The sequence below is a fragment of the Paramisgurnus dabryanus genome, chromosome 24 (genome assembly GCF_030506205.2).
Source record: "Paramisgurnus dabryanus chromosome 24, PD_genome_1.1, whole genome shotgun sequence".
Lineage (NCBI taxonomy): Eukaryota > Metazoa > Chordata > Actinopteri > Cypriniformes > Cobitidae > Paramisgurnus > Paramisgurnus dabryanus.
The window spans coordinates 8,253,162-8,280,810 of record NC_133360.1 but is presented as its reverse complement, the minus strand read 5'-3'; the positions used below and the strand labels follow the sequence as shown (position 1 = coordinate 8,280,810).

Here is a 27,649-nt window from a genome sequence, read left to right as displayed (position 1 = left end):
CTGAGACGGATGAATAAACCAAATTACTGAGATTCAAATGAAACAATGTTAATATGATTCACTGCCCAGAATGCAGAGGATGGTGCAAAATCCCAAAGAAGGACTCCAACAGAAAAGAGGATTTAAATAGGGACAGAAGAAAGAGAGAGAGAGACAGCGAGCGAGTGAGACAAGTTTTTGAAGTTGTCGTATTTTCAAAGGAGCCTTATAACAGACGTTTCAGTATTCAGAGCAAAGTTCCCTCCTTCAAAAATGAAGGACAAGATCAAAGAGAATAGAAAAGACAATAGAGTTGAATTAAATATAAATAGGACAATAAAATAGGACAAAAAAAGAGAAGAGGTCTGTTTGAGACCGATAACAAGTGTGGTTAAGGTGAAATTTCCTGCTGCTCTGAAGTCGCCCTCAGATTGCTGACAATTTTTTTATGCATACTCTCTCTCTCTCTCTCTCTCTCTCTCTCTCTCTCTCTCTCTCTCTCTCTCTCTCTCTCTCTCTCATTATTCTCAGTCATAACTTTCCTGTAAAATGTACGAATCATGAGATTTTCTCAGTAACAATATGTGCCATAGACTTCTACCTGCAAAACCTGGCAATTGTGACATCATGCCATTCATTTATAACAAAAAAAAAAACCACCAAGAAATAACCCAACACTAGACATGGCTCATCTTAGAGGCCCAAATATGTTATGAAGCAAATATGTTATGAATTTAAAATTAGATTTTTATTTTATTTAAATGTGTGCACCTGAACACAAAAGTTTTTTTGTGATTTGCATATTCTTCAAGCATTTTCAATTATGCGGAAATATCTGTTAAACTAAAATCACAATATTATCATAATAGTGTTTCATAACTCTTTAATTAATTTCGGAAAAGCAATTAAATAGACTGCATTGTAAATAGACTGAATACAGTATTGCATAAAGTGGAGCAATTTTTGATAGTTTTCTTAAAAACAAAATGCTAAATAGCACAAAACGTATTTGATATTGTGTTCATGTGTAGCTCAGTGGTTATAAGCATTGCGTTAGTTCTTGGGTGCAATCCACAGCTACAGATCAAATGTAATTCTTGAATCAAAAAAGTCGCTGTGGGTGAAAAGGTCTGTCAAATAACAAATGAAATAGCTCAAGATCTTCACTATAGGCTACAGATTAAAAAGAAGACCCTGAGATTACTCTTCACTCATCCTTCATCTCTCTCTCAGCGCAAAGGTGACTGCAACTGTTTCTCTGTTTAAAACAGGCCAATCCATTTATCCATTTAAACACTCCTACGTGCTTTTTTCACAGCTGTAGCTCCGTCTTTCACTGCAGACATCCAATGCCTACATATTCAGACAATCAGTCCGCCTGTATGTACTGAGCGCGTCCCCGCGAGCTGATGAACTTTTGGTGCGTCAAGCGCTCGTGCGCATCTGCGTTTTCGACGCCGTGGACTTAGAAGATATACATTTATGGGGCGAATACAAATTAACGCTTTATCTTTTTTAAGAAAAGTATGAGGAGTGAAATCATCTCGTCTTTGAGAAGGATAAAGGCATTTCAAATGTGAAAACAACCGTTTAGTACTGTGGAGAGCTCATGAAACTGAGGAATATTTCGACACCAATTTGTTTAGTAGGATATTTTCCGCCAGATAATAATTTTGGGGACTTAAATTTCTTAAATAATTTTAGGGACTTGAATAATATCTTACAAAATAAACCGAATTTCTGTCACATGTTTTTCGCGCGGTTTAGGTTTGCCTCGCGCAATATCCTTTTTGTTACCCTTGACATTTTTAAGATCGTAAACAGAGCGTTAACGGTTTTCGGTGTTTATGAAAAGGAAACTATAGTTAATGTTGACATTATAAGATCAACCTATCTTATGTTTTAACCGAAAGTGTGTTGCTCTTCCGCGGGTGTTTTTAGCGCGACTAACTTGCGATCAAAAACTTTTGTGCGCCCTGCTGAAAAAAACAATAGAAACCATCACAGAAATTCTAATGGTTTCCATTAAAATTCCAATAAGAACCTTCCTTTGTAGTGTGTTTTGGGACATATTCCAGTAGGATTTAATTCCCCGACCAACAGAATCCAACACATACCAACAGAGACCCATAAAGACCATTATAGTTTTCATTACAACCAATAAAATTCCCATTAAAACCATTAGAATTTATGTGATGGTTTCTATTGTTTTTTAGCAGGGTGGTTTGGTCGATGTATTAAAATGCTAGCTGCTAAAACATACATGCACAATTATACGTAAAAAATAGGGTTGTTCAATGTATACCCAAATGGGTACCACATAACCGCCAACGCATTTTAGCTTTCACTTTTGTATTTTTATTAATTTATTGGCACCCACGACCTGAGCAGATGCACGAGAGAGATTCCTGCTGAGTTCATGTGTCATTCTCTTTAAGATCTTGCGTAGTCATACTTAAACATTGGCAGAAGATCTCAAGGTTTCCTCCCCAGTGTATTGGATTGCGCGAAGGAACAACACCTGTCTGGTTTGTCTAAAGGTCTCTTTTTCTGCTACGTGTTGATATGTTGATATTCAACTCCACGTTTCGACAGGGATCATTCTCCCGTGTAAATATGAAGCTGGATGAAACGATGTTTCTGTATGATGCGCGCACATTGCGCTTTACGCGCTGAGAGACACCGTGAGCACCACCGACAAAACACGCATTCGTATAGCCTATTTAATAAAAAAACTGAAGATTAAAGAAGTTTTCAAGGATTGAAGTGAAAATATAGCATGGAAATGTGGATTATTGCACTGTGGATGTTTGAAGTTTTGCGTGGTACTTCAGTTGAAGCACAGGTAAGACTGGTCATCTTTCATTTATTCCAAAGTCATTTCTTACAGTATGCATCATTGTAACAAAAAAAACCCTCAATATGAAGTGTGAGGGTTTTGTGTTTAGTATTTGAAGAATTTATTCGTTTTATTTCAAATGTATCCTTTGAAGAATAATCATAATAATGTGGAAATTAAATCTTGATATTGTGAGTTTGAAAAATTGTATGTTGCAGCACTAAGCTGCTGAATGGTATTTCATTGTACATGTATTTGTGCAAATTATGTGGATATAATATACATTGTACAGTATCCATACATTATAAACTGAAACCATCTTTCACCATTGATGGAAAAATTAAATACCCAAACCCCATCTTTATGATTCAGGTTCAGAAATTAGGAAGGAAGGAGTGTTAAATTTACAACTTCATTAAACCTCCAAATCTTCTGATTGGAGACTAAATCCATTCTCTGATTCATGTTTGTGTTCAGCATGTGGACCCTGAGGTTGGCTTAACAGCTCAGGAACAAGTTCTCCTGTTGTATGACATCAAACTCCAGTGCCTTCAGAACATCTCCGAGCACAACCCTACGGGTAAGACTCTGGATATCACTTTATTTTCTATTCCTCTTGAACCAGCATTGTTTTGATGTTTAGCAGGCGAGATAATTTGCATGTCGACATTGTCATATGAAAGTGACTCATCACACATCAATGCCCTTATCGGAGTATAAAAGCCTTTTAAAATATAAATTACGCATCTGATGCAAAATGCATGAACGAACCGTGACATCTGAATCTGTTTAGATGACTTAACTGTCACAGTCTGTGTGAGAGAAAAGTAGAGCGAGAGATCCAAGACGGATCAACTCACTGATACGATTCAACAGAATCTTGGATTTTTTTTTTTGGGTAGGCTCATTTGGTTTTTAAAATTATGCGTCTGTTACTGACTGTGGTGGGTCTTATTGCATCCAACTGCTCGCCATGGAGTCTTGAAGAATTTAGACACTGAATTAATTAACAGCCACGTAGTTTGTGTGTCTTACAACTCACAAATAGTGGAAGTCCAAAAGTCCTCACCTAAGACATGGGATATGAAGAAGAGGGACATTGGGCGCTGTTGTGATAGATTTACAAAAGTTGGTCGTATTCTAACAACACTCGCTGTCTTCCATTCATCGGATCGGATTTCATAGATTTTTATTGTTGATGTCATGAAGATTCAAAATGTAAATGGGCAGATTTTAATTTAAATATGTTTTTATGAGTAACTGCTTTGTGCCACATGGATTAAAAATGATTCACTCGAATCAGACTTACATCACCATCACAATACTTGAGAGGGGGATTGTAGTGATGTCACAGATTGGCAGTAAAGCAGTGCCCTGTGAGTCATTGTGTCGTTTAGATGATGATGCATGATGTTTACCATACACCGTTCTTGTTTATTATCCACACCCTTCTGACTTGTTTCTATCCACGAGTTTGCCAATTGTGTGACCAGGCATGCCAAGTTGGGATTCAGAAGTGGAGCTGGCGAACCGCGAAATTCCGAATTATGATGCTGAGGCAGGTGCGACGCCAAAACTTAGCAGATGATTGGACCACAAATAAATCATCAAAAGATTGAGAGGGAACTAGAACGCCCAATAAACACTACAACAGTGGTCTCCAACATGGTGCTCGCAGGCAATTTTCACAAAAGTTTAATGCCTTCCACAAAATGTTCTTCTTTAAATATATAAACATACAATATATCAAATGAAAGAACAGACCCCTTACAAAAAATTAAATTAAATATGGGTAGGTTTCTTCAAAAATGTCAATTTTTTTGCAAAAAGCTGATACACAGTAATTGATAGACATCTGATAGAAATCTGATTCAGAGCGATGATTAAAACACACTGATTTTGTACTGTTTGACGTGAGGGTTTGCGTCCGGGTTGTATAAGTTGGGTAAGGGGCCACCTGGTGGATAAGAGTGGAAATACGAATTGACGGAAAAACTCGTAATTGGCAAGGAAGCGTTTTCTCTTAATTGATAAGTTAACTCGTCATTGGCGAAGAAGAGTTAAGTTGGTCGTTGAGTGTATAGGGTGTGCTGGGTAGTCAGGAATTAGTAGCTAGGGTGTGTTGGGTGGTCGTCAAGTGGTAGCTAGGATGTGCTTAGCAGTCATTGTTAAGTGGTAGCTAGAATGTGCTAGTTGGTCGTTGAGTGGTAGCTAGGGTGTGCTAGGTAGTTGTTAAGTGGTAGCTAGGATGTGCTAGTTGGTTGTTGAGTGGTAGCTAGGGTGTGCTGAGTAGTTGTTAGGTGGTAGCTGGGATTTCGACCCGGGGAGGCAGGCTTCTTGGGCTTAACTTAGCATTCCTTCTTTACGTTACATTAGCAATACGCATGCTTATAATGTTGATTCATAGCCGCAGCAAATTTAGCTGCTTGTGCTATCGTGTATTATGTTGTGCTATCTGACGTTTTTCTGTGCTTTCCACTGCTTCTATTACAGTTTTTTTGAATTGCTAAAACACTAAACCCCAATCTCTGAACCAAATTCATAGTGGCCTAAACACATTTGTTAAATCATGCACTCTTTTTGCAAAATTCTAAACACAAACTTCTCACTAAAACACACATTTCACACTGCAATGCACTTGTTTTATAAATACTAAACACAAGCAGGCAAAAGTTGAACACAACTAAAACACCGTTATCATCGAGTAAACACAACAACTCAAAATTCTACACACTTTTATCTAATGGTATTTTTTACCAATTGTGTGGATTGGAAACAGTCTGAGAGGTAGATGAAGAGTATGAGGAAGAAAAGGACACCAGAGATGATGCAATTGGCAAAATTTGCAGTTGGATTGCTGACTTTTTACAAAATACAAGTGCTGCTTACAGTAATATTGAAAACTTACTATTACTTGCAGTACTTACAGTAAAGTATTCACTATATTCACTGAACTTAACTTGTGATTACAGTAATAGAGATTTTTAACAGTATTTGTCAATTGTGTTGTTATGTACAATAAACATGTATTTTTCTGTAAGCAGATCTCCTGGATGTTGTGTTTTCCATTTTTTAAGGTAGTGTCTAATGGATGCTTGTAGTGTTTTATATTATAGACTTATGTGTGTATGATTTGAAAGCTTAGTTTGATTTTGAGTACAAGTGAAATGGTTTTGAAGCAATTGTTTGATTTTGCTAGAAGAGTCAGGGGTTCTGTGAATTTTGTTTAAAATTGGGATTTGTGTTTAAGGTTTTGAGAAAATGAGTGATGGTTTAAAAAAATGTGTTTTAGCAATTCAGAAAAACTGTAATGTAAAGCTGCTTTGAAACAATCACCAATTGTGAAAAGTGCTATATATAAAATAATAATAATAATAATAATAATAATAATAATAATGTGCTAGTTGGTCATTGAGTGGTAGCTAGGGTGTACTGGGTAGTTGTTAAGTGGTAGCTAGGATGTGCTAGTTGGTCGTTGAGTGGTAGCTAGAGTGTGCTGGGTAGTTGTTAAGTGGTAGCTAGGATGTGCTTAGCAGTCATTGTTAAGTGGTAGCTAGAATGTGCTAGTTGGTCATTGAGTGGTAGCTAGGGTGTACTGGGTAGTTGTTAAGTGGTAGCTAGGATGTGCTAGTTGGTCGTTGAGTGGTAGCTAGAGTGTGCTGGGTAGTTGTTAAGTGGTAGCTAGGATGTGCCAGTTGGTCATTGAGTGGTAGCTAGAGTGTGCTGGGTAGTTGTTAAGTGGTAGCTAGGATGTGCCAGTTGGTCGTTGAGTGGTAGCTAGGGTGTACTGGGTAGTTGTTAAGTGGTAGCTAGGATGTGCCAGTTGGTCGTTGAGTGGTAGCTAGGGTGCGCTGGGTAGTCATTAAGTGTTAGCTATGATATCATGATGGTTGATATCTAGGGTGTGTTGAGTGGTTGTAAAGTGGTAGCTAGGATGTGCTTGGCGGTTGTTGTTAAGTAGTGGCTATGTGATAGGTGGTTATTAAACTGTAGACAGGATGTCATGGGTGTTCATTAAGTGGTAGCTGGGATTTGCTAGTTGGTCGTTGAGTGGTAGCTAAAGTGTGCTTGGCAGTTCTTAAGTGGTAGCTAGGACATGCTAGTTGGTCGTTGAGTGTTAGCTAGGGTGTGTTGGGTGGTCGTCAAGTGGTAGCTAGGATGTGCTTGGCGTCGTTGAGTGGTAGCTAGGGTGTGCTGGGTAGTCATTAAGTGATAGCTAGGATATCATGATAGGTGGTTGTTAAGCAGTAGCTAGGGTGTGTTGAGTGGTTGTAAAGTGGTAGCTAGGATGTGATAGGTAGTCATTAAACTATAGCTAGGATGTCATGGGTGTTCATTGGTAGCTAGGATGTGCTAGTTGGTCATTGAGTGGTAGCTAGGATGTGCTGGGTAGTCATTAAGTGGTAGCTAGGGTGTGCTGGGTAGTCATTAAGTGGTAGCTAGGGTGTGCTGGGTAGTCATTAAGTGGTAGCTAGGGTGTGCTGGGTAGTCATTAAGTGGTAGCTAGGATATCATGATGGGTGATATCTAGGGTGTGTTGAGTGGTTTTAAAGTGGTAACTACGATGTGATAGGTGGTCATTAAACTGTAGCTAGGATGTCATGGGTGTTTATTAAGTGGTAGCTAGGATGTGCTAGTAGGTCGTTGAGTGTTAGCTAGGGTGTGCTGAATAGTCATTAGTGGTAGCTAGGGTGTGTTGGGTGGTCGTCAAGTGGTAGCTAGGATGTGCTTGGGGGTCTTTGAGTGGTATCTAGGGTGTGTTGAGTGGTTGTAAAGTGATAACTAGGATGTGATAGGTGGTCATTAAACTGTAGCTAGGATGTAATGTTTGTTCATTAAGTGGTAGCTAGGATGTGCTAGTTGGTCATTGAGTGGTAGTTAGGGTGTGCTGAGAAGTCATTAATTGGTAGCTAGGACGTGCTAGTTGGTCGTTGAGGGGTAGCTGGGGTGTGCAGGGTAGTCATTAAGTGATAGCTAGGACATGCTAGTTGGTCGTTGAGTGGTAGCTAGGGTGTACGCGGTAGTCATTAAGTGGTAGCTAGGGTGTGTTGGGTGGTCGTAAAGTTGTTGCTAGATGGTTGTTTATTGTTGTTTTTTGGTTTAAAATCAAAAAGCTTTTCTCCTGGTTTAATTGTTAAATGAAAATCCGGTTGCTTAGAAAACTAAGTGCACATCTAAACAACTCTAAGTATTTAAAATATTTCAACAGCATAATGACTTTTTAACCGTTGCTTGTTTTACCACAATATATAACAAAGACCTTTTCTTTTCAGAAAGGTTTAATCTACAGAAAAAGGGTTCCCATTGTTTGAAAACATAATAGTAGAGGTAATGAGTGTGGCCAGACTGTAGTATGCCATCGCTAAACTGAACCTTGATCATTTTCCATGGCAACTGTCTGAACATGCTTATAATCTATTAATACTCTACCTCTAATGTTGGAAAATGTACAAAATAAAATCCTTTGTTGTTATTATATGGGCTCACCAGTGGCCAATGTAATTCCATAACGGTTTGATGTTACATAGTTTAGGAGTGTTCGCAGTTATGTATGATTTGGGCATTTGCTATGTCTCAGATCTTTCTTTTAAGATCCATTTAGAGAAGAAACAAAACTGACAAATTTATATTTAAGCACAGAGCCATACAATTAAGGTGACATTGCTGAGGTCTCGTTTCCATGTATGTATATATATGGGTGTAAATACATTCATCACACAGGAAAATGCGGTTTGATGTGGGCATCCAAAAAGGTCAGATGTTTTACAAAAGCTTCAAAGCAATAAAAATGTGTGAAAAATGACATGGTGATGGTGAACGATCGATCTGATAGTTTTTGCTCAGGCGCGGTTGGAAACCGCAATGTAATTGTTACGATACGGACAGCACTGGTTGCTCTTTCTTTCAGCGGTGTACAGCAGACTGACAGATTGAATTGATCTGCGTGGTTCCCTCTTTCGTTCTGAATGAAACTCCTAAATAGCATTACGGTTTTGTACCATCATGGATCCTTTACGCTCCTACAGGTATGAGTAAATTGACCAGTCAGTGAGTTTCTCCATTCAAGTACTGTATCTTGCCCTTTTCCTACGCTTTTCTGCGGGGTTCGGATCAATGCATGACGAAATACTGACGCTTAGGTCAAAACACACAAAAGCACTGAATCAATTTGCCAGACAAAAAGAGGCTATTTCTCTTACGATCTATTTGTTTTGCATAATTTGTGAAGGTTTTTGTGAAAACATAGTTACGCTAAAACAAAACTACTTCTGTCTTTACTAGCCTATACTAGTGTGATGCATTATGAATGTAAGATCCATTTATGCATTTTGCAGACGCTTTCATCCAAAGTGACTCACTGTGCACTTCAGGATCGAACTCGTGACCTTTTCCCCCATTGTGATAATGGTTTACACATTGTGTTTGCAGAAGAAGTATGTTCTCCTGGATGGGATGGATTGGTTTGCTGGCCCCAGGGATCCTCGGGAAAAGTCACCAAAGTCCCATGCCCCAGCTATGTCTATGACTTCAACCACAAAGGTACATTTCACCCATGTCTTCAAAATCTATCAAGGTTACGATTTCTGCTAAAACGGTCTTTCTTCTTCTTAGGGTTTGCGTACCGTAAGTGTGACTTTAATGGATCATGGCTTTCGGTGGAGAACAGGACTTGGGTGAACTATTCAGACTGCCTACACTTTTTGACTCCTGGGATTGGAAAAGGCAAAGTAAGTTTTTAGATAGTCATTTGCAGAATTTTTTTGTAACAACATCTTTGTAACAACTTGATCGTGTCAGTGTGTACATCTTAAAGTCATTAGATATACAGATTTAAATGTTAGTGGTTCATAAAGTCAGAATCTTTCAGAAATGTTGCGTAATCATCAAGCCGTTCACGGTAAAAATGAATCGTTGACTCGTGAACTTGACGACAACTTGTTTTATTTTTAGAGAGACTTCTTTGAACGCCTTCACATCATGTACACGGTGGGCTACGCCGTGTCCTTCAGCTCTCTGCTAGTTGCCATTTTCATCATCGGATACTTTCGGTAAGTTAACATTGAGTGCTTTTACAGTCACAGTCTTACGCCGATTATGTTTAAAGGGGATATATCATAAAATTTCACTTCAACATGTTTAAGTGCTAAATTTGGGTCTATTAACCTAGAAAATGTGAAAAAGAAAAACCCAGTAAGTTAGTTTTGGTAACCCATTCTCTGCAAGCATGTGAAAAAATACGTAATTAAAATGTGCCTCCCCTTGTGATGTCATAAGGGGATAATACCACCCCTTAATCTGCACTATCTAAACACTGCACTGCCATTTAGTGCCGAGGTCAGCTCATTTGCATTTAAAAGGACACACCCAAAAACGCCACATTTTGGCACACACCCACAAAGTGGCAATTTTAACATGTTATAACCCTTCCACCTTTCTGCATAGCCGGTTTATTAACTTATTGAAGCAGATTCACACAGCGGATTTTTGCTCCAACTGTTCAGTCAAAAAAAGTTCTTCATATTGTTAATTAACAGAAGAGTTTCCTGAAAGGCTTTTTGGTTTTAAGTGAACATTGTGTCCTTTGCTTTTTTAATTGAATCTCCAATAAAGAAGTATTATAGTGGGGAGGGGGGTTGTCGTGTTTTGGTAATTGACCCCCTTACAAAAATATGGTTCACATTATGTCGGTTTAATTGAAGTCGAAAAATATCCTCAAAAACAGCGCCTACATGCTAAGATAAGAATGCATGCGTCTAAGCTGCTATCCTAGCAGTTCATTCTCAACCTCTCATTGTTTCTCCCTCAGGCGTCTTCATTGCACTAGAAACTACATCCACATGCATCTATTTGTGTCGTTCATGCTCCGCGCGGTCAGCATCTTCATAAAAGACAGAGTGGTGTACGCCAACGGTGTGCTGCAGGAGTATGACACTATGCTGATGGACAACATCAGCACCATCTCCATCTCTCCCCTCGACAAGAGTCAGTATGTAAGTGCGAGGATGATGGTCGAGTTTCATTTAAGTTCCTTACATTAAATTTTGTAGTTGTGCTTATAAGCTAGATTGCTCCCATTAGGTAGTGTTAACTTAAAGGGGACATACCATGAAAATCTGACTTTTTTCATGTTTCAGTGCTTAAATGGGTCCTCAGTGCTTCTATCAACCTAGAAAATGTGAAAAAGATCAACCCAGTAACTTAGTTTTGGTAAACCATTCTCTACAAGCATGGGAAAAATAGGTCATTGAAATTTGGCTCCCCTTGTGATGTCAGAAGGGGATAAAACCGCCCCTTAATCTGCACTATCCAACCACGACACTGCCATTTAGTGTAGAGATCAGCTCATTGGCATGTTAAAGGACAAATTTTTTGCTCACACTTATAAAGTGGCAATTTTAACATGTTATAATAAATGATCTATATGGTATTTTGAGCTACAACGGCACATAAATACTCTGTGGATACCAAAGATTTATTTGACATTTTAAAAAAAGTCTTGTGAAATATCTTTTCTTTTTATCGAATAATATTGGCAGCTTTGTTTAAATCAGTTTAATTTGTGTAAATGAGTTCCTGTTGCACAATCGGCAAACTGTGCGGTAGTTCAGATTTTTTTATGTGTATTTAAAAGTAGAGACTTGTTAAGCGTAGCGCTAACCCAAAGCCTAAACAAAAAATGATAACAAAAAAAACACAACGAGATCCACACACGAAAATTGGGCCAAAAGAATCAAATGAATGCATCATCCACTGGACAAAAATGTGTGTGCAGAATTTAAATTTTTACAATAAAATTAAAAACATATTCGATTTAAATAAATCATGCTGCATATATTTTAATTTAGCTTAATATTAACTCCTGTAATTTGCCTTCACACACTCATACGCCCAAAATATAATAGTAAATATATTGCAAATTATACAAAAAAATTGCTGAAATATATCTTGAAATATGTTTACAAAAATGTATTTTCACCATTATATATTTTTGGCCATTTTTGTATATTTTTACCTACCCAGTCTTACAAAGTTTCGTGATATAGTCACTTTTTTTTATTCATTTTTCGTGATATTATCACGAATTTCAGCATTTTTTCGTGATCGTATAATGAATTCCTGTTTTCGTGTCATTATCACGTATTGGTTACTCAACTGCTTTTAAACCATTGTCGCTTCGGTTTAGGGTTAGATTTGGTGCTTGAATTAGTATGTCACTTAATACATTGGTTTATACAATTTTTTTTCTTTTTTATATGTCGCCTAGCGTTGGGGTTAGAGTTAGGTTTGGGTAAGGATGTCATTTTATGTAAATCTAACCCTAAACCAAAGCAACAATGGTTTAAAAACAGGAAAAAGCAGTTGAGTAACCAATATGTGATAATCACACGAAAACAGGAATTCATTATACGATCACGAAAAAACGCGGAAAAAATATCACGAAAAAGAATAAAAAAAAAAATGTGACTATATTATGAAATTTCGTGAGACTGGGCTGATTTTTAAAAACACACACACACACACATTTATATATATATATATATATATATATATATATATATATATATATTAAAGCTTTTATTCTATGAGGCATTGGAAAAAAAACGTCTTTATGTTACATAACAGGTTTGAGAAGGTTACAATTAAGTATATATTATATACTTTATACAATTTTATAATTTTATACAAACTTCATAAACTTCTATTTTGGCAAGAAAACATATATTTTGTGAAATTAGAAATGTATTTGTTGCCCCTAAAATAAATTGCAAAATAAGTTGAGACCTTCTGATTGGTTGATTCTACAGTATGTGGTTTAACTTAAATAAATTATTTGTATTTTCAGGTTGGCTGCAAGATTACCGTCTTGTTCTTCATCTACTTCCTTGCCACAAACTACTACTGGATCCTAGTGGAGGGGTTGTATCTCCACAGCCTCATTTTTATGGCCTTCTTCTCCGACTCCAAGTATTTGTGGGGATTCACCCTCATAGGTTGGGGTGAGTGTCAAAGTGTCTAGGGATCAGCGGTGGTTTATTATTTTTTATGTTGTTTACTTTTTCTTGCCCAGGTGCAGCCTGACCAAATCACAGCTTGATATAATAATCTCGATGTGAGGTTTCTGTTATGTCTGTTACCATGACTTGTTTTACTTTCCTTTGATATGATATGTCTCATTTTTAGCCTATTTATTCTGAGTTTATGTTGACGGAGAGTCGTTGGACCAGCCATGTAGACATTGTTAAAATGCTAATACTTTTAGAAAGGCTCCTTCATTTTTAAAGACTTTGGTGTCTTAACACTCAACAAACCGTGTGTAGCATTAACAGGTGAATTATATGTAGAGACAACTTTAAGTAACCAGAGACAACATGATGTAATTCAGGCTGACACACTAAGTTGAAACACACTCTTGGTGCTTTCAAAACATTAATCTGTTAAAGCAGTCTGTTAAATGAACTTGTCTTAACCAATGGCATCAGTTTGGGGCGGGGCTAGCTGTTTGTACAACCAGTGGTGGACACGTTTGGCTAACAACTTTACATTAACTAGAGATAATAATAAAAATACTCCATATAAATAATACACTTCCCCTTTAAATTCTTTCGGCCATCTTATTTATGGAGCTTTTGATTCGATCAGTTTGTCTAATATAAAGTGTTGGGAATTGTTTTGTTCCTCTGAGGTTGTGCTGTAAGTGTCAAGCATGTTTCTCTGCTCGTTTGGTGCATTAACGTTTATAAATCCCGTCATCTTCTAATTTGTCGGTCCGCAGGTGTTCCAGCACTCTTCGTATCCACCTGGGCTGTCGTCAGGGCAACGCTCGCAGACGTGAGGTGAGTATCGTCTGAAGATAACTCTTCACCGCTCCCTTAGTGATGTAGTCGGATGAACATCAGCTCGGTTGTTTTCAGAGCACTGTAACAAGCCACTTTTTTCCAATGTCACATATTGTGTGAAATGTCGTGCACAGTTGCGGGAGTTGGCATAAAATTCATACACGCTCTCTTAAAGGAAAACACCACCGTTTTTTTAATATTTTACTATGTTCTTACATCAACTTAGACGCATTAATACATACCTATCTTTTTTCAATGCGTGCACTTCATTTTTGTACAGCGTGTCGTGAATGTGTTAGCATTTAGCCTAGCCCCATTCATTCCTTAGGATCCAAACAGGTATGAAATTAGAAGCCACAAAACACTTCCATGTTTTCCCTATTTAAAGACTGTTACATGAGTAAGTATGGTGGCACAAAATAAAATGTGGCGATTTGCTAAGCGAAAAAAAATTGAGAACTATATTGAATAGCGGAAGACGATAGGCGAATGTAAAGCTGTGCACAATTTTAAGGTCATTTGCGATTTATAGATTTCACGTCTGAAAGTAAGGCATATGTGTTTTTTTATTCGCTTTATGAATCAAACGTGCGTGCTTTTGAGAAATGATTGTAAGATCAAATTTAGGACATTTTTTACGCAGCATTTTATAAATAAGGCCCCTGAAGTGCAGGATGATGTCAATAAAATCATTTATCCGTATTGGTGGAAGTGAAAAATGTTAAGAATGTTGATATCTTCTGAATGCAAATTTTGTCAGTGTTTTAGAGCACACTAGTTTATAGATATAAATATATAAGCAAACATATTCTTAAAGGTATAGTTCGTTCAAAAATTATATTAAACCCATGATTTACTCAGCCCCAAGCCGTCCGAGATGCATATTTTCATCATTTTTCAGACTAACACATTTTCAGTTATTTTATAAAATGTTTTAGATCTTTCAGTTAATCAAATGTAAAGTTACGGGGTCCACTCCTATAAGTCAAAAAAATGGGCATCCATCCTTTACAAAATAAATCCAAACGGATTCACGATGATAAACAAAGGCCTTCTGAGGGTAATCCATGCAGTGTTGTCGTAGAAATATCCATATTTAAAACTTTATAAACGAAAATAACTAGGTTCTGGTAACGCCGCCATCTTAGTCGCATCCGCATTCAGGATGAGAGCTTACGCAGCCTACGGAGGCTACTCTGCTGCTGCTCTGTGCCCCCGCCCTCCGAATTTGTCATACGTCACTAAGAAAAGTGCATACATTACGCTAATACTCTCTCCTGAATACAGAGGAGTCTAAGATGGTGGCGCTACCGGAAGGTAGTTATTTTCGTTAATAAAGTTTTAAATATGGATATTTCTACAACAACACCGCGCGGATTACCCTCAGAAGGCCTTTGTTTATCATTGTGGAGCCGTTTGGATTTAATTTGTGAAGGATGGAGTAAAGAGTGGACCTCGTTACTTTACATTTGATTAACTGAAAGATCTAAAACATTTTCTAAAATAACTGAAAATGTGTTTGTCTGAAGAATGATGGACATATGCAACTCGGACAGCTTGGGGTTGAGTAATTCATGGGTTTAATATCATTTTTGGCCGAACTATCTCTTTAACATAAATTTAATGGGGACTTTAAATGTAAACAAAACTAAACCTGCTGGGTGTAGTCTCTCTATAAACGTTTTTGTTGGGATGTAACCACACGGTAGCAGTACACATACACAAAGACCATTGCGAACTGAAGATCTGTTATTCACTTCAAATAATATTTCTCCTTGACCCTCTCAAAGGTGCTGGGAGCTGAGTGCTGGAAATATTAAATGGATATACCAAGTTCCCATCTTGACAGCGATTGGGGTGAGTCATTCGCTAGTTATTCTTAAGAAACAGAAACTCAGGAAAGTATTCGGTGTCACCAAGCTTCACTTAAACTTCATCAAAGACCAATTCTTAAGAACAAGTGTCTTAAGTACAGAGTCATTTCCATTAACCCCCCAATTCAACGTATTCAAAACATGATGTTGTCAAAGGTGAGTTAAAGGGTCAATTTGGATTGCATTGATGTGCGGTGACCGAGCGTGATTGACCGCTTTCAAGCACGCATATATTTATCTGCTGGTTGGGCAGATGGAGACATTATGCTGTTAATTATTAGCTTTGCCGAGCACAAACCGTTCTCTTGGTAATGGAGCTCTGATTTAAAGAACCAATGAACCTTTTCACACCAGAAAAGCTGTAATTATGATGTGACAAAACACAAATGTAGTCTCGGCCTCGCATTCGTTGCCAAAACATAAATTAGAGCAAAACATGCAGGTATGTTTGTCTGAGAGCGTTGTGATAATTTCTATGAGATATTGATTACCACGTCAAAACAATCCATCACACATAAATTGTCAAAACATGAAAAATACTGAGGGGAATGAAAGTTTAGTGATCCTTTAAAATGCATGTTTGAGCTGTCTTAAAGAGCACCCATTACATTGGTCGTTGTGGATATGAAACTACAATGCAAAAAATTATTTTTGTCTTGTTTTGTCTTGTTTTCAGTAAAAATATCTAAAAATTCTTAAATTAAGATGCTTTTTCTTGATGAGCAAAATGACCCAAGAAAATAAGTCTAGTTTTTAGACCAACAATATCAAATTTAAGTGATTTTGTGCATAAAACAAGCAAAAAAAATTAATAATAAAAATACATCTGCCAATGGGGTAAGCAAAAAATCTTGAAAATGTTTCTTAAGCACTAAATTCAGAAAAAATTCAAGAAAAAATTGCTTACCCCTTTGACAGATTTTTTTTGCTTGTTTTATGCACAGAATCACTTAAATTTGATATTGTTGGTCTTAAAACTAGACTTATTTTCTTGGGTCATTTTGCTCCTCAAGAAAAAGCATCTTAATTTAAGAATTTTTTGATATTTTCCTGAAAACAAGACAAAAATACTAAGAATTTTTTTACTTGAAAATCATTTTTGCAGAGCAGAGAAAAATCTGCTAATAGGGTAAGCAAATTTTTCTTGAATTTTCCTTGACTTTAGTGTTTAAGAAAAATGTTCCAGATTTTTTGCTTACCCCATTGCCATTTTTTTTTTTTTTTTTTTTTGCTTGTTTTATGCACATAATCACTTAAATTTGAAATTTTCGGTCTAAAAACTAGACTTATTTTCTTGGGTCATTTTGCTCCCCAAGGAAAAGCATCTTCATTTACGAATTTTTTGATATTTTTACTGAAAACAAGACAATTGGCAAATTCACTTAAATCACAAAATCACTTAAATTTCTTGGTCTAAAAACTAGACTTATTTTCTTAGGTATTTTTGCTCATCAAGAAAAAGCATCTTAATTTAAGAATTTTTAAATATTTTTACTGAAAACAGGACAAAAATACTAAGACAGTGCAGTTGAGGGGCTGGTACATAAAATTTAAGAGAAATTTATGCTTAAAACAAACAAAAAAAGACAGAAAAAAATGGGGCCAATGGGGTAAGAAAAAAATCTTGAACTTTTTTCTTAAACAATTAATTCAAGAAAATTTCAAGAAAAAATCTCTTACACCATACGCAGATCATTTTTGCTTGTTTTAAGCACAAATTTACTTAAATTGTATATTATTTAAAAACTCTTGTCTAAAAACTATGTCATTTTGCTCATCAACAAAAGACATCTTGAGTTAAGATTTTTTTTACATTTGTATGAAAACAAGAAAAAAATACTAAGTAAGAAAGTCACTTTTTTAAGTGTATATGCAGCAGTTTAAATAAAAAATTTTTCAATATAAATATTTAAATGCTTTACGATTTTCACGCTTTTCTTTCATTACCGAAGTTGCAGATACCAATTAAAAGTTGAAATGTATAATAAGATCCAGTCTTATTCTTTATCTGCAGCTGAATTTTATTCTGTTTGTGAATATCGTACGAGTTCTGGCAACCAAGATCAGAGAAACAAACGCGGGCCGCTACGACACACGCAAACAGTGCAGGTAAGTGAATGAAATTACCGCTGTGTTGATGCATGACCTCGCGAGATGATCTGTGTTGTACGATGTTGGATTTTACAGAAAGCAAATCAAATAGTGACGAGAAACAAACAGATCAATCTGATTTCTAATACACAATATATAGGTGTCATTTTATAATATAAGCCCTGTCATATCTACATAGGGTTTCATGACGAGGTTCATACCAACCCATGCTGTGGCTTCATTTTGTTTTGCTGTGTTTTTGTGGGTGTCGTCTGCAACGACAGTGTTTGGACATCACTGGTGAGATATCCATGAGAGGACTGTAATTTTCCAGAGACTGTATGAAAGAGAGAGAGAGAGAGAGAGAGAGAGAGAGAGAGAGAGAGAGAGAGAGAGAGAGAGAGAGAGAGAGAGAGAGAGAGAGAGAGAGAGAGAGAGACATTTGAAATAGTTCAGAGAGACAGCAGCTGTGCTACCATAGCACTACTTTCATTAAAACCTTTAGTCCCCTTTTGGGTTCAAGGCCATGGTATTTCTCCAGTTAATAGTACAAACTCCATTACTCCTCCTCATAACAACAACAATAATAATGTTGTTGATAGGATATCGCTTGATGTGTAATTTGTTCTTGATGGTTGCTTGGGTGTTGCTTAGCATTTTTTACTTTGTTCTGGGTGGTTGTTAGGGAGTTGCTTATCGTTTTCTGCTTTGTTCTTGTTGGTTGCTAGGGTGTTGCTTAGCATTTTTTACTTTGTTCTGGGTGGTTGCTAGGGTGTTGCTTAGAATTTTTTACTTTGTTGTGGGTGGTTGCTAGGGTGTTGCTTAGCATTTTTTCTTTGTTCTGGGTGGTTGCTAGGGTGTTGCTTAGCATTTTTGTATTTGTTCTGAGTGGTTGCTTAGCATTTTTTACTTTGTTGTGATTAGTTGCTAGGGTGTTGATTAGCATTTTTTACTTTGTTCTGGGTGGTTGCTAGGGTGTTGCTTAGCATTTTTTCTTTGTTCTGGGTGGTAGCTAGGGTGTTGCTTAGCATTTTTAACTTTGTTCTGAGTGGTTGCTTAGCATTTTTTTACTTTGTTGTGGGTGGATGCTAGGGTGTTGCTTAGCATTTTTTCTTTGTTCTGGGTGGTTGCTAGGGTGTTGCTTAGCATTTTTTCTTTGTTCTGGATGGTTGCTAGGGTGTTGCTTAGCATTTTTTTACTTTGTTCTGAGTGGTTGCTTAGCATTTTTTACTTTGTTGTGGGTGGATGCTAGGGTGTTGCTTAGCATTTTTTACTTTGTTGTGGGAGGTTGCTATGGTGTTGCTTAACATTTTCTTTGTTCTGGGTGGTTGCTAGGTGTTGCTTAGCATTTTTTACTTTGTTCTGAGTGGTTGCTTAGCATTTTTTACTTTGTTCTGATTAGTCGCTAGGGTGTTGCTTAGCATTTTTTACTTTGTTTTGGGTGGTTGCTAGGGTGTTGCTTTGCATTTTTTACTTTGTTGTGGGTGGTTGCTAGGGTGTTGCTTAGCATTTTTTTTATTTGTTCTGGATGGTTGCTAGGGTGTTGCTTAGCATTTTTTACTTTGTTCTGAGTGGTTGCTTAGCATTTTTTACTTTGTTGTGAGTAGATGCTAGGGTGTTTCTTAGCATTTTTTACTTTGTTCTGTGTGGTTGCTATGGTGTTGCTTTGCATCTTTTACTTTATTGTGGGTGGTTGCTAGGGTATGCTTAATGTTTACTACTTTGTTCTGGGTGGTTGCTAGGGTTAGGGTTAGCATTTTCTGATTTGTTCTGCATGGTTGCTAGGGCATTGCTTAGCATTTTTTACTTTGTTCTGGGTGGTTGCTAGGGCGTTGCTAAGCCTTTTCTGCTTTGTTCTTGGTGGTTGCTAGGGTGTTGCTTAGCATTTTCTACTTTACTCTGGGTGGTTGCAAGGGCGTTGCTTAGCATTTTTTACTTTGTTCTGGGTGGTTGCTAGGGTGTGCTTAAAGTTTACTACTTTGTTCTGAGTGGTTGCCAATGTTTTGCTTAGCATTTTCTGCTTTGGTCTGCGTGGTTACTAGGCTGTTGCTTCACAGTTTCTGATTTGTTTTGCGTGGTTAATATAGCATTGCTGAGCATTTTCTACTTTACTCTGGGTGGTTGCCAGGGCGTTGCTTAGCATTTTTTACTTTATTCTGGGTGGTTGCTAGGGCGTTGCTTAATGTTTATTACTTTGTTCTGGGTGGTTGCTTGGACGTTGCTAAGAGTTTTCTGTTTTGTTTTTGGTGGTTGCTAGGGTATTGCTTAGCATTTTTTACTTTGTTTTGGGTGGTTGCTAGGGTGTTGCTTAATGTTTACTAATTTGTTCTGGGTGGTTGCTAGGGCATTGCTTAATGTTTACTACTTTGTTCAGGGTGGTTGCAAGGGTGGTTTTGCTTAGCATCTTCTACTTTGTTCTGGGTGGTTGCTAGGGTGTGCTCAATGTTTACTACTTTCTTCTGGGTGGTTGCTAGGGTTTTGCTAAGCATTTTCTGATTTGTTCTGGGTCGTTTCCAGGGTGTTGCTTAGCATTTTCTACTTTACTCTGGGTGGTTGCTAGGGTGTTGCTTAGCATTTTTTACTCTGTTCTGGGTGGTTGCTAGGGTGTTGCTTAGCATTTTTTACTTTGTTCTGGGTGGTTGCTAGGATGTGCTTAATGTTAACTACTTTGTTCTGGGTGGTTGCAAGGGTTTTGCTTAGCATCTTCTGTTTTTGTCTGCGTGGTTGCTAGGCTGTTGCCTCACATTTTCTGATTTGTTCTGGGTGGTTGCCAGGGCGTTCCTTAACATTTTTTACTTTGTTCCGGTTGGTTGCTAGGGCATTGCTTGTTGTTTTGCTATTCTGCTCCAGGTGAGTGCCAGGGTGTTGTTTAATGTTTACTACTTTGTTCTGGGTTGCTGTTAGGGTGTTGCTCAGCATTTTCAACCATCTCATAAAATAGAAACGTTTTTGTATTTTAAACTGTGCTAATGTAAATTTATCAGAGGAAAGTTGTAGTGTATTTTTAATCTACTGGGCTTTCATAGCCTCAAGTCAAATTGTAGGCGGGAGGTTGAAGTCATTAATGATGATGGAGCAGCACATTCAGGTTTTTTTTACTAGTCTTTTAAAGAGAATTAGACTTGTGCTCTGAACTTTAATTAATTAAGCGATTTACATTTCATTTCATCATATCAAGGATCTGCCGTCCAGACTCCCGTAACCTTTTATTTGAAGATATTTTAAAACTGGACTCAAATGCCAAAAGACTTTTGACTCTGACACTATTTCTGAAATGTCTCTCGATAATTGTCTTGTATTTCTGTGCTGAGAGCAACTTTATTTTTAAAGGCCTCATTCGTTGTGAAAACTCAGACTGCATTTTGTGTTCTTTTCTGCTTTTAATGGGGAGTTTAGAGTGACTTGTTTTATTTCTGGATTTAATGGAGAAGCATGCCATTTTGGATGTTTAAATACCCTCTCCTATCCCATCTATATGTCTACAGAAAGCTGGCAAAGTCCACTCTGGTCCTGGTTCTGGTGTTTGGAGTACATTATATTGTTTTTGTAGGAATGCCGCACACATTCACCGGTCTGGGTTGGGAGCTTCGAATGTACTGTGAACTCTTCTTTAATTCGTTCCAGGTAAGTCATGTCACTCTACGGTCGTGAGGGGGAGGCAGTTTTGCATTTTTTGTTGTGTATTCACGATACGTTTATCTCTCAGTTCTATTTTTCTATTTAATTTGCTTTATTGGGGTGATAACATGCTTTTGTTGCAAACACATCCGCAGCTTATTAGCAGATAGTGGAAATAACAGAAATAATCAGGCATGGTTAATAAATTCAGGGGAAGAAATAAAAAATAAATTAATATGAAATTAACCCTAAAATCTGATTTAAAAAATCCCACTGGGAAATTTAACCCCAGCATTTTTAACCTACAGAATATGATTTTTTTGGGGTAAAAGGTTTCTGTCAGGTAATTTATAAGGATATAACACAGATTTGACCCCAAGAAAAACGTTTAAGACGTTAAACTTTGAATAGGGTCAAACTGACCCCAAAGATAATAGAAGGGTTAATAAAAAAAAAGAAAATACAATAAAATAAAATAAAAATTTAAGGATGCTGGAGCTGCCGTACATGCTTTGAATACTGAAATGTGATACACTGCAAAAAATGACTTTCTTACTTAGTATTTTTGTCTTGTTTTCAGTAGATATATGTAAAAATTCTTACATCAAGATGTATTTTCTTGATGAGCAAATGACCTAAGAAAATAAGTCTAGTTTTTAGACAAAAAATATCAAATTTAAGCAAATTTGTGCTTGAAACAAGCAAAAAAATCTGCCAATGGAATAAGAAATTTTTTGCTGAATTTTTCTTGTATTAAGTATATTCAAGAAAAAATTTCTTATTCCATTGGCAGATTTTTGTTGCTTGTTTTAAGCAAACATTTGCTTAAATTTTATATTTTTGTTTTATAACGCCTAAATGTCTTTTATAAGTAAAAAATGTAAGTTGAAAATGTTAACATTTTTTTGGTGTTACCAATTGAAGTCATTTAAAAAAATAACCATAATGCAGGGCTTCCCGCAGAAAATTTGTTAGTTAAGATGGTAGGGTTGGGCGGGTGGGCAGGGCCAAGGGTGTGGCAATCAAAGGGGCGGATTTTTGGCGTATGCGTCATGATGAAAATTAAAATATTTTAATAAAATAAATAAATAAATAATTTATTTTTAAAACACTCAAATAAAACTTAATTTTGAAGAAACTATGACAAAAAATGAACACATACTAGATTATTAATGAATTTAAATGTTTTTAACAGATACCTCTAATGGGAATAGCTGCGTTATGAAGTGAAACTAAAGGGTTAATAAACACAAACTAAACCAGATGTTGTAGAACGTCTGGCGAACGATGATGGATAGCGCAAAAATGGTAAAAACTGATTATTTCCCACTATTAATTACATTATCTTAAAGGAGTATAACTACTGTAGCATGTAAATAATGCACATAAATAAAGTGAGCAAGAGCGCTCAACAATTATATCTAATCAACAGGCATGTGAAACCTTAGCAGGTTGCTCAAACAACAAAATCACCAGCTAACTTACTTTAAAATTAGAAGAACTATAGACGAATACAATAACAGGCTTAAAGAAACCCAAAACATAAATTCACTTACAGTTCTCACGGACACATGTTTTATCAACTGGCTAACCTCCAGACATGACGGACCACGTCTATCTCATTTTGGCCATGTGGTGTGCGTGCACGCTCGCGGTGTGAGCGCGTCTGCGCTATTCTCCGAGATGTTTTATCAAGTGGCTAGTTATCTTCCAGACAGTGACAGTCCGGACCACGTCTGTCTCATTACGGCCATGTGGCGCGCGTCCCCGCCTGCGGTGTGATACGCGTACGCGGTATTCTACGAGATGCACTTGACGGCCTTTTGTGCAGCAAATTTTTTTTGTTTTTTTGGACGAGCTAGTTAAGGCGGTAGGGTTTCCAAGCTTAGGCGGGCCGCCTTAACTGAAATATGTTGCGGGAAACCCTACCATACATTTTTACGTAAAGTGAGAAAATTTTTATTAAAAAAAATTCAGATTTTACGCGTTACCAATTAAAGTATTTTTTTAAGTTGATCCATCTTATACTTTTTACAGTGTACTGTGGTATTTACATGGTACTACACGATTAATAATATACTTTTAACAAATACCTTGCCAAAAAACATGTATTAGCAGCCTAAAACCCATTGTAGTAGGTTTTTAGGGACAATATTACTTTCCTACGACTTTTTTGTTAGTGGCAGGGGCTTATGTGGGGATGCAGGTTTAAATGCCCACGTTACTTTTTTATACTTTCTTTCCAAAAGCTCCTTGAAAATATAATAAATTAGAAAAGGGGAAGGTATTCTCGATTGTTGGTACATAATGTTCCTTTGTTATTGTTGTTTTTGTATATTTGTTATATATGCCACTGAAGCATTTAAAAATATAAAGTATAATAAAATAATGCTAAAATTAAAATACAGTTTATAACAAACAAAAGTGTGATAAGAGTCTTGCTTGCTCTGAACATAAACGTCTTGTAACTGTTCTTCTTACTGTTTTTTGCTCTTTTAGGGATTTTTCGTGTCCATTATCTACTGCTACTGCAACGGAGAGGTAAATATAAAACCACACTGAATGCTACGCCTACACTTCAGTATTATTCATAGGCAGCTGTTTTGTTTCTGCACCAGGGAAAGATTGTGTCATACTAAAGTACATTGTTAAAAAACTGAAAATTTGAATTTGGAGTCAACTTAAAGATTAAATGTAATGTTCTGACATATGCAAATGTAAACTTTCTTTTGGAATATTGATATAAAGGAACTAAATCTGTCCAGCTGAAACTTTTGGCTTTTTAGAATTGAGAGACATGACCAAAAAAACTCAAACATCTCTGTTTCCAGGTTCAGACTGAAATTCGTAAAACGTGGCTCCGCTGGACGCTTGCCTTTGACTGGAAGTGTCCCGTGGTTCTAGCCAATTATCGCTACGGGTCAGTTCTGAATAGCAGCGCCAACAGCGTCCAGTCCCAGCTGACCTCTGTGACCCGCAATTCTGCCCTCCACACCAGCAGGGTGTACCGATGCGGAGGTCAGCCCAACGTCACCTCTTTCATACACACACATTCGCACATACACACCACCCTGCCTGGTTACGTCTTCAGCAACTCGGATATCGAGAGCCTCCCGCCTTCGATTCCCGAAGAGAGCGAGGAAGACGCCAAACAGATCGACTGCATCACCCTCAAAGAAAATTACATCACCGTACGACAGGAAGCCCTCAGTATATGTTTCGAGGAGAGCGGACAAAGTTCGTATGATGTCACGCTTGGGGAGGCCAGTGGGGATGCTGATGACATAAAGAGGGGCAATGATGGCACTCATACAGAGAACGGCATAAGCAGCGACGATAGGCGTTCTTTATCGTTAAGGTACGACTGTTTGGATCAGGACGGTAACAAAGTGCGCTAAGGAACTTTTTTTGGGGACATTTCCTGGGACTTAAAACTTTTTTAAAATATTAAAAGAAATCGATGGGACATTGCAAAAGCCAGTCACATGGTGATGCGTCCTAAATAATGCATGAAAACCAAGTCCTTGTGTTTAACCCGTTAAGTTTTGTTCACTTCTTTGTTGGACTTTTCCAACTAACGTCACTGCACCTGTGTACAAGATCGCTTTTGTGGTTAAGTTTGTTTAACTGTACTAGTAAGGATTTGCTTCGTAAAGTCTCACACTGTACGCAATAGGGTGATTCTCACGAAATCCAGACTTAGAAGGTGTCCAGCATCAGATTTTAAAAAAAGAAGCCAATTTTTTTGCACATATAAGATTAAGGTCTTACTATACTATAACTTACTATAACCAATATTTTTTGAGGATTTAAAAAATATTTCCTATAGAATTATTTACAATTTTTAGATTATCATTTTCAAAAATCATCATTACCGCAACATTAAATATATGCATTTACAAACTCATGTTTCGGTAATGAGAACTAAAAAGTTGTCTAGGTACTATGACAAACAAAATTTCAACTTTTATCTGGAGAGAAAAAATAAGAACTGCTTACCTGGTAGCCATCTTGCGTGTTACAGTCAATTATGTCCCTTCCAACAATGATTAAAAATTGTTGCGGAGGATGAGAAAATTGGTCTCGGACACATTTATATTCCTTATTATCAAATACCACATGTTTCTTTACTGTAAATGTTTATTGTATAACATGCACTGAAACTTTTTATATTTTGGATTTTTTATCAAAAATATTTCCATGTCAAAGAACCCAAATCCAGTCATGGACACATTGCGGTAATGAAACTTTTCCTCTTAAATGTGAAAAAAACTACAAATCGGTTTGTATGATGTCATTTGAAATCATGTGCAAAATAGTACATGAAGAGATGTTTGTAACTGTATGCTTCTTATTTTGATAGCATTTACTTTTTTTATCAAAATGTTTCATGACACCTCATAAGTCTATTTTTACGAAAATCACCCAATAATGTTTGTTTTCGCGAACTGTTCGCAAATCGTTTGCTCGTATCATTTCCAAAACACAAGCACAATGATTTTCGCCATAAACATTCTTGGCAGAATTACCTTTTTGCAAACCGTTTTTATAACAATAGTTTGCCTTTGAATGAGGCCCAGTGTTTCTAGTTTGAGTTTTATACACTCGATCAGTTGTTTAGCAAGACGATTAGTAGGATATATGACTTGGCGTGCATGTTTTGATTGTACCAAATTTTACATCAGCAATTTTTTTGTACTGTCAAAAAATCTTTTTTTGTATGTATTGTGCATTGCTGTTTGAAGCGTAATAAATACACTAAAACGTGCATACAGTAGACGTCTTTTAAAAAATGAACCGAAAATCTTTATAGCGGGCTGCCGGTAAAACGTAATTTTAAAAACTTGACCTTTGTAGATATCTCAGTTGTATTAGAATTTAATAACAGTAGATATATTTGAAAATCCCAAGATGTGTGGCTTTATTAAAGATGATCAGATGACGTAAAGGTTAAGTTAAGATGAAAAACCCTAATAAACTCGAGTGTTGGTTAGTTTAAATTGACTGCTGAGCTCTTCCTCGACCCTTTGAGGTTAGGCCATGTGCACATACAGTAATTGCAGTAACACTACCATCCTCGACAGGTCTTTTATGGAAACAAGGAATATAAATACGTATTTTATTTCAGTTCATCATGATACGTATTCTTTTTTAGTTATTTCTCATTGGCGTATAATAAATCAAGAATAATATAAATGTTTTTATTTAGTTTCTCTATTTTTTACTGAGGAAAAAAACCTCAGTAATCCCACAGCTATTTCTTCTAAAGTTTCCAAAATGTCTGAAACTAAGCTCAGATACCAAAAATTTGACATTTTATGTGAACTCGAATAATTATCTAAACTAATGCATTTATTTTAGTTTTCTCACATTAGGACGTTATGCTAATAGTGTCATTGTGTCAAACTTTAAGAGGATGTTTTGAAAATCCAGAATCCTTCCTTTTTGGTCAAATCTATCCACTTATCGCAATTATTATCCCAATTAATGAAGTGATGGTTCGGTCTTCGGTCTTTCACAAGCCTGATGTCTTCGTCACTGTAAATATAAAATGATTAACGTTAATTATGCCCATTGTCAAAGAGTAGCAGCCTTGTGTTGTTTTCTTTCATGTGCCCTTTATATTTCCCACTCTTATCCTTCCAGTCGCCAATCTTATAAATTTCTCTCACCATTAGCGATCGCATTAATGCCGAGCCCCCACCTCCCCCTGCTACAGCTTTTAATCTTTCCATTTCCTCTTCTTGTTAGTCATAAAAGCCAGTTTTGCAGGTGACACCGTCGGTAATGGGCCTCACGTGTAAAAGCTTTCGACACTTTTTGTTTCAGCGCAGTTCCCCCAGTCTGTATAACAAATTTGAAATTATTTGGAAAAACCTGAATGTCGCTTTCTCTGAAATTGTATCAACTTTTATATGGAAGTGATGACATCTGCCCACACAATCCGTGGAAAATTCACAGTTTCCCTGAACGAACGAATCCCTGAGCAGCAGATGGAGTTCTTGTTTTTGATGTGTTTTAGTCATTTGTTCTAATGTCTTTGTCTATCGTGTGATTAATGTCTTGTGGTGGAAATTACCTCCAACCACTTGTTTTACATTTAATCTTAGTATTTAGTCATGCGTAACCTGCCGATGATGGCTTCATACCAGCTCGCTCGTCTAATTTGTTTTTTAAGGGTTTCAAATCTGTAAGTCTTTTTATCTGTTGGGCGGTTGATGTCAGGAGGAAAATGTTATTGCTCAGAGGTTATTTCAAAGCTAAAAGTAATAAAGGTCTGATGTCAGTATAAGCTTCCTCTTAGATGTTGTATTCGCCTTTGTTTCAAGGTTAAAGGCCAAGCGGTTCAAACATAGTGTAGGTCACATGTACACTCAATAAATGCTTGGTTATTTTTAACCCAGCAATGG

General features: G+C 36.8%; 1 protein-coding gene across 1 annotated transcript; it reads left to right on the top strand.

Moving 5' to 3' along the window:
- Positions 1-515: 515 nt before the first annotated feature.
- On the top strand, positions 516-26,361 carry pth2rb (parathyroid hormone 2 receptor b). Its single transcript, XM_065244572.1, has 13 exons — positions 516-2,824; positions 3,296-3,398; positions 9,248-9,358; positions 9,431-9,546; positions 9,770-9,867; positions 10,626-10,809; positions 12,663-12,816; positions 13,593-13,653; positions 15,447-15,513; positions 17,545-17,639; positions 21,107-21,245; positions 23,739-23,780; positions 24,071-26,361. Exons 1-13 carry the CDS (start codon positions 2,759-2,761, stop codon positions 24,635-24,637), a joined length of 1,803 nt encoding a protein of 600 aa, XP_065100644.1. The 5' UTR covers positions 516-2,758; the 3' UTR covers positions 24,638-26,361.
- Positions 26,362-27,649: the final 1,288 nt, after the last annotated feature.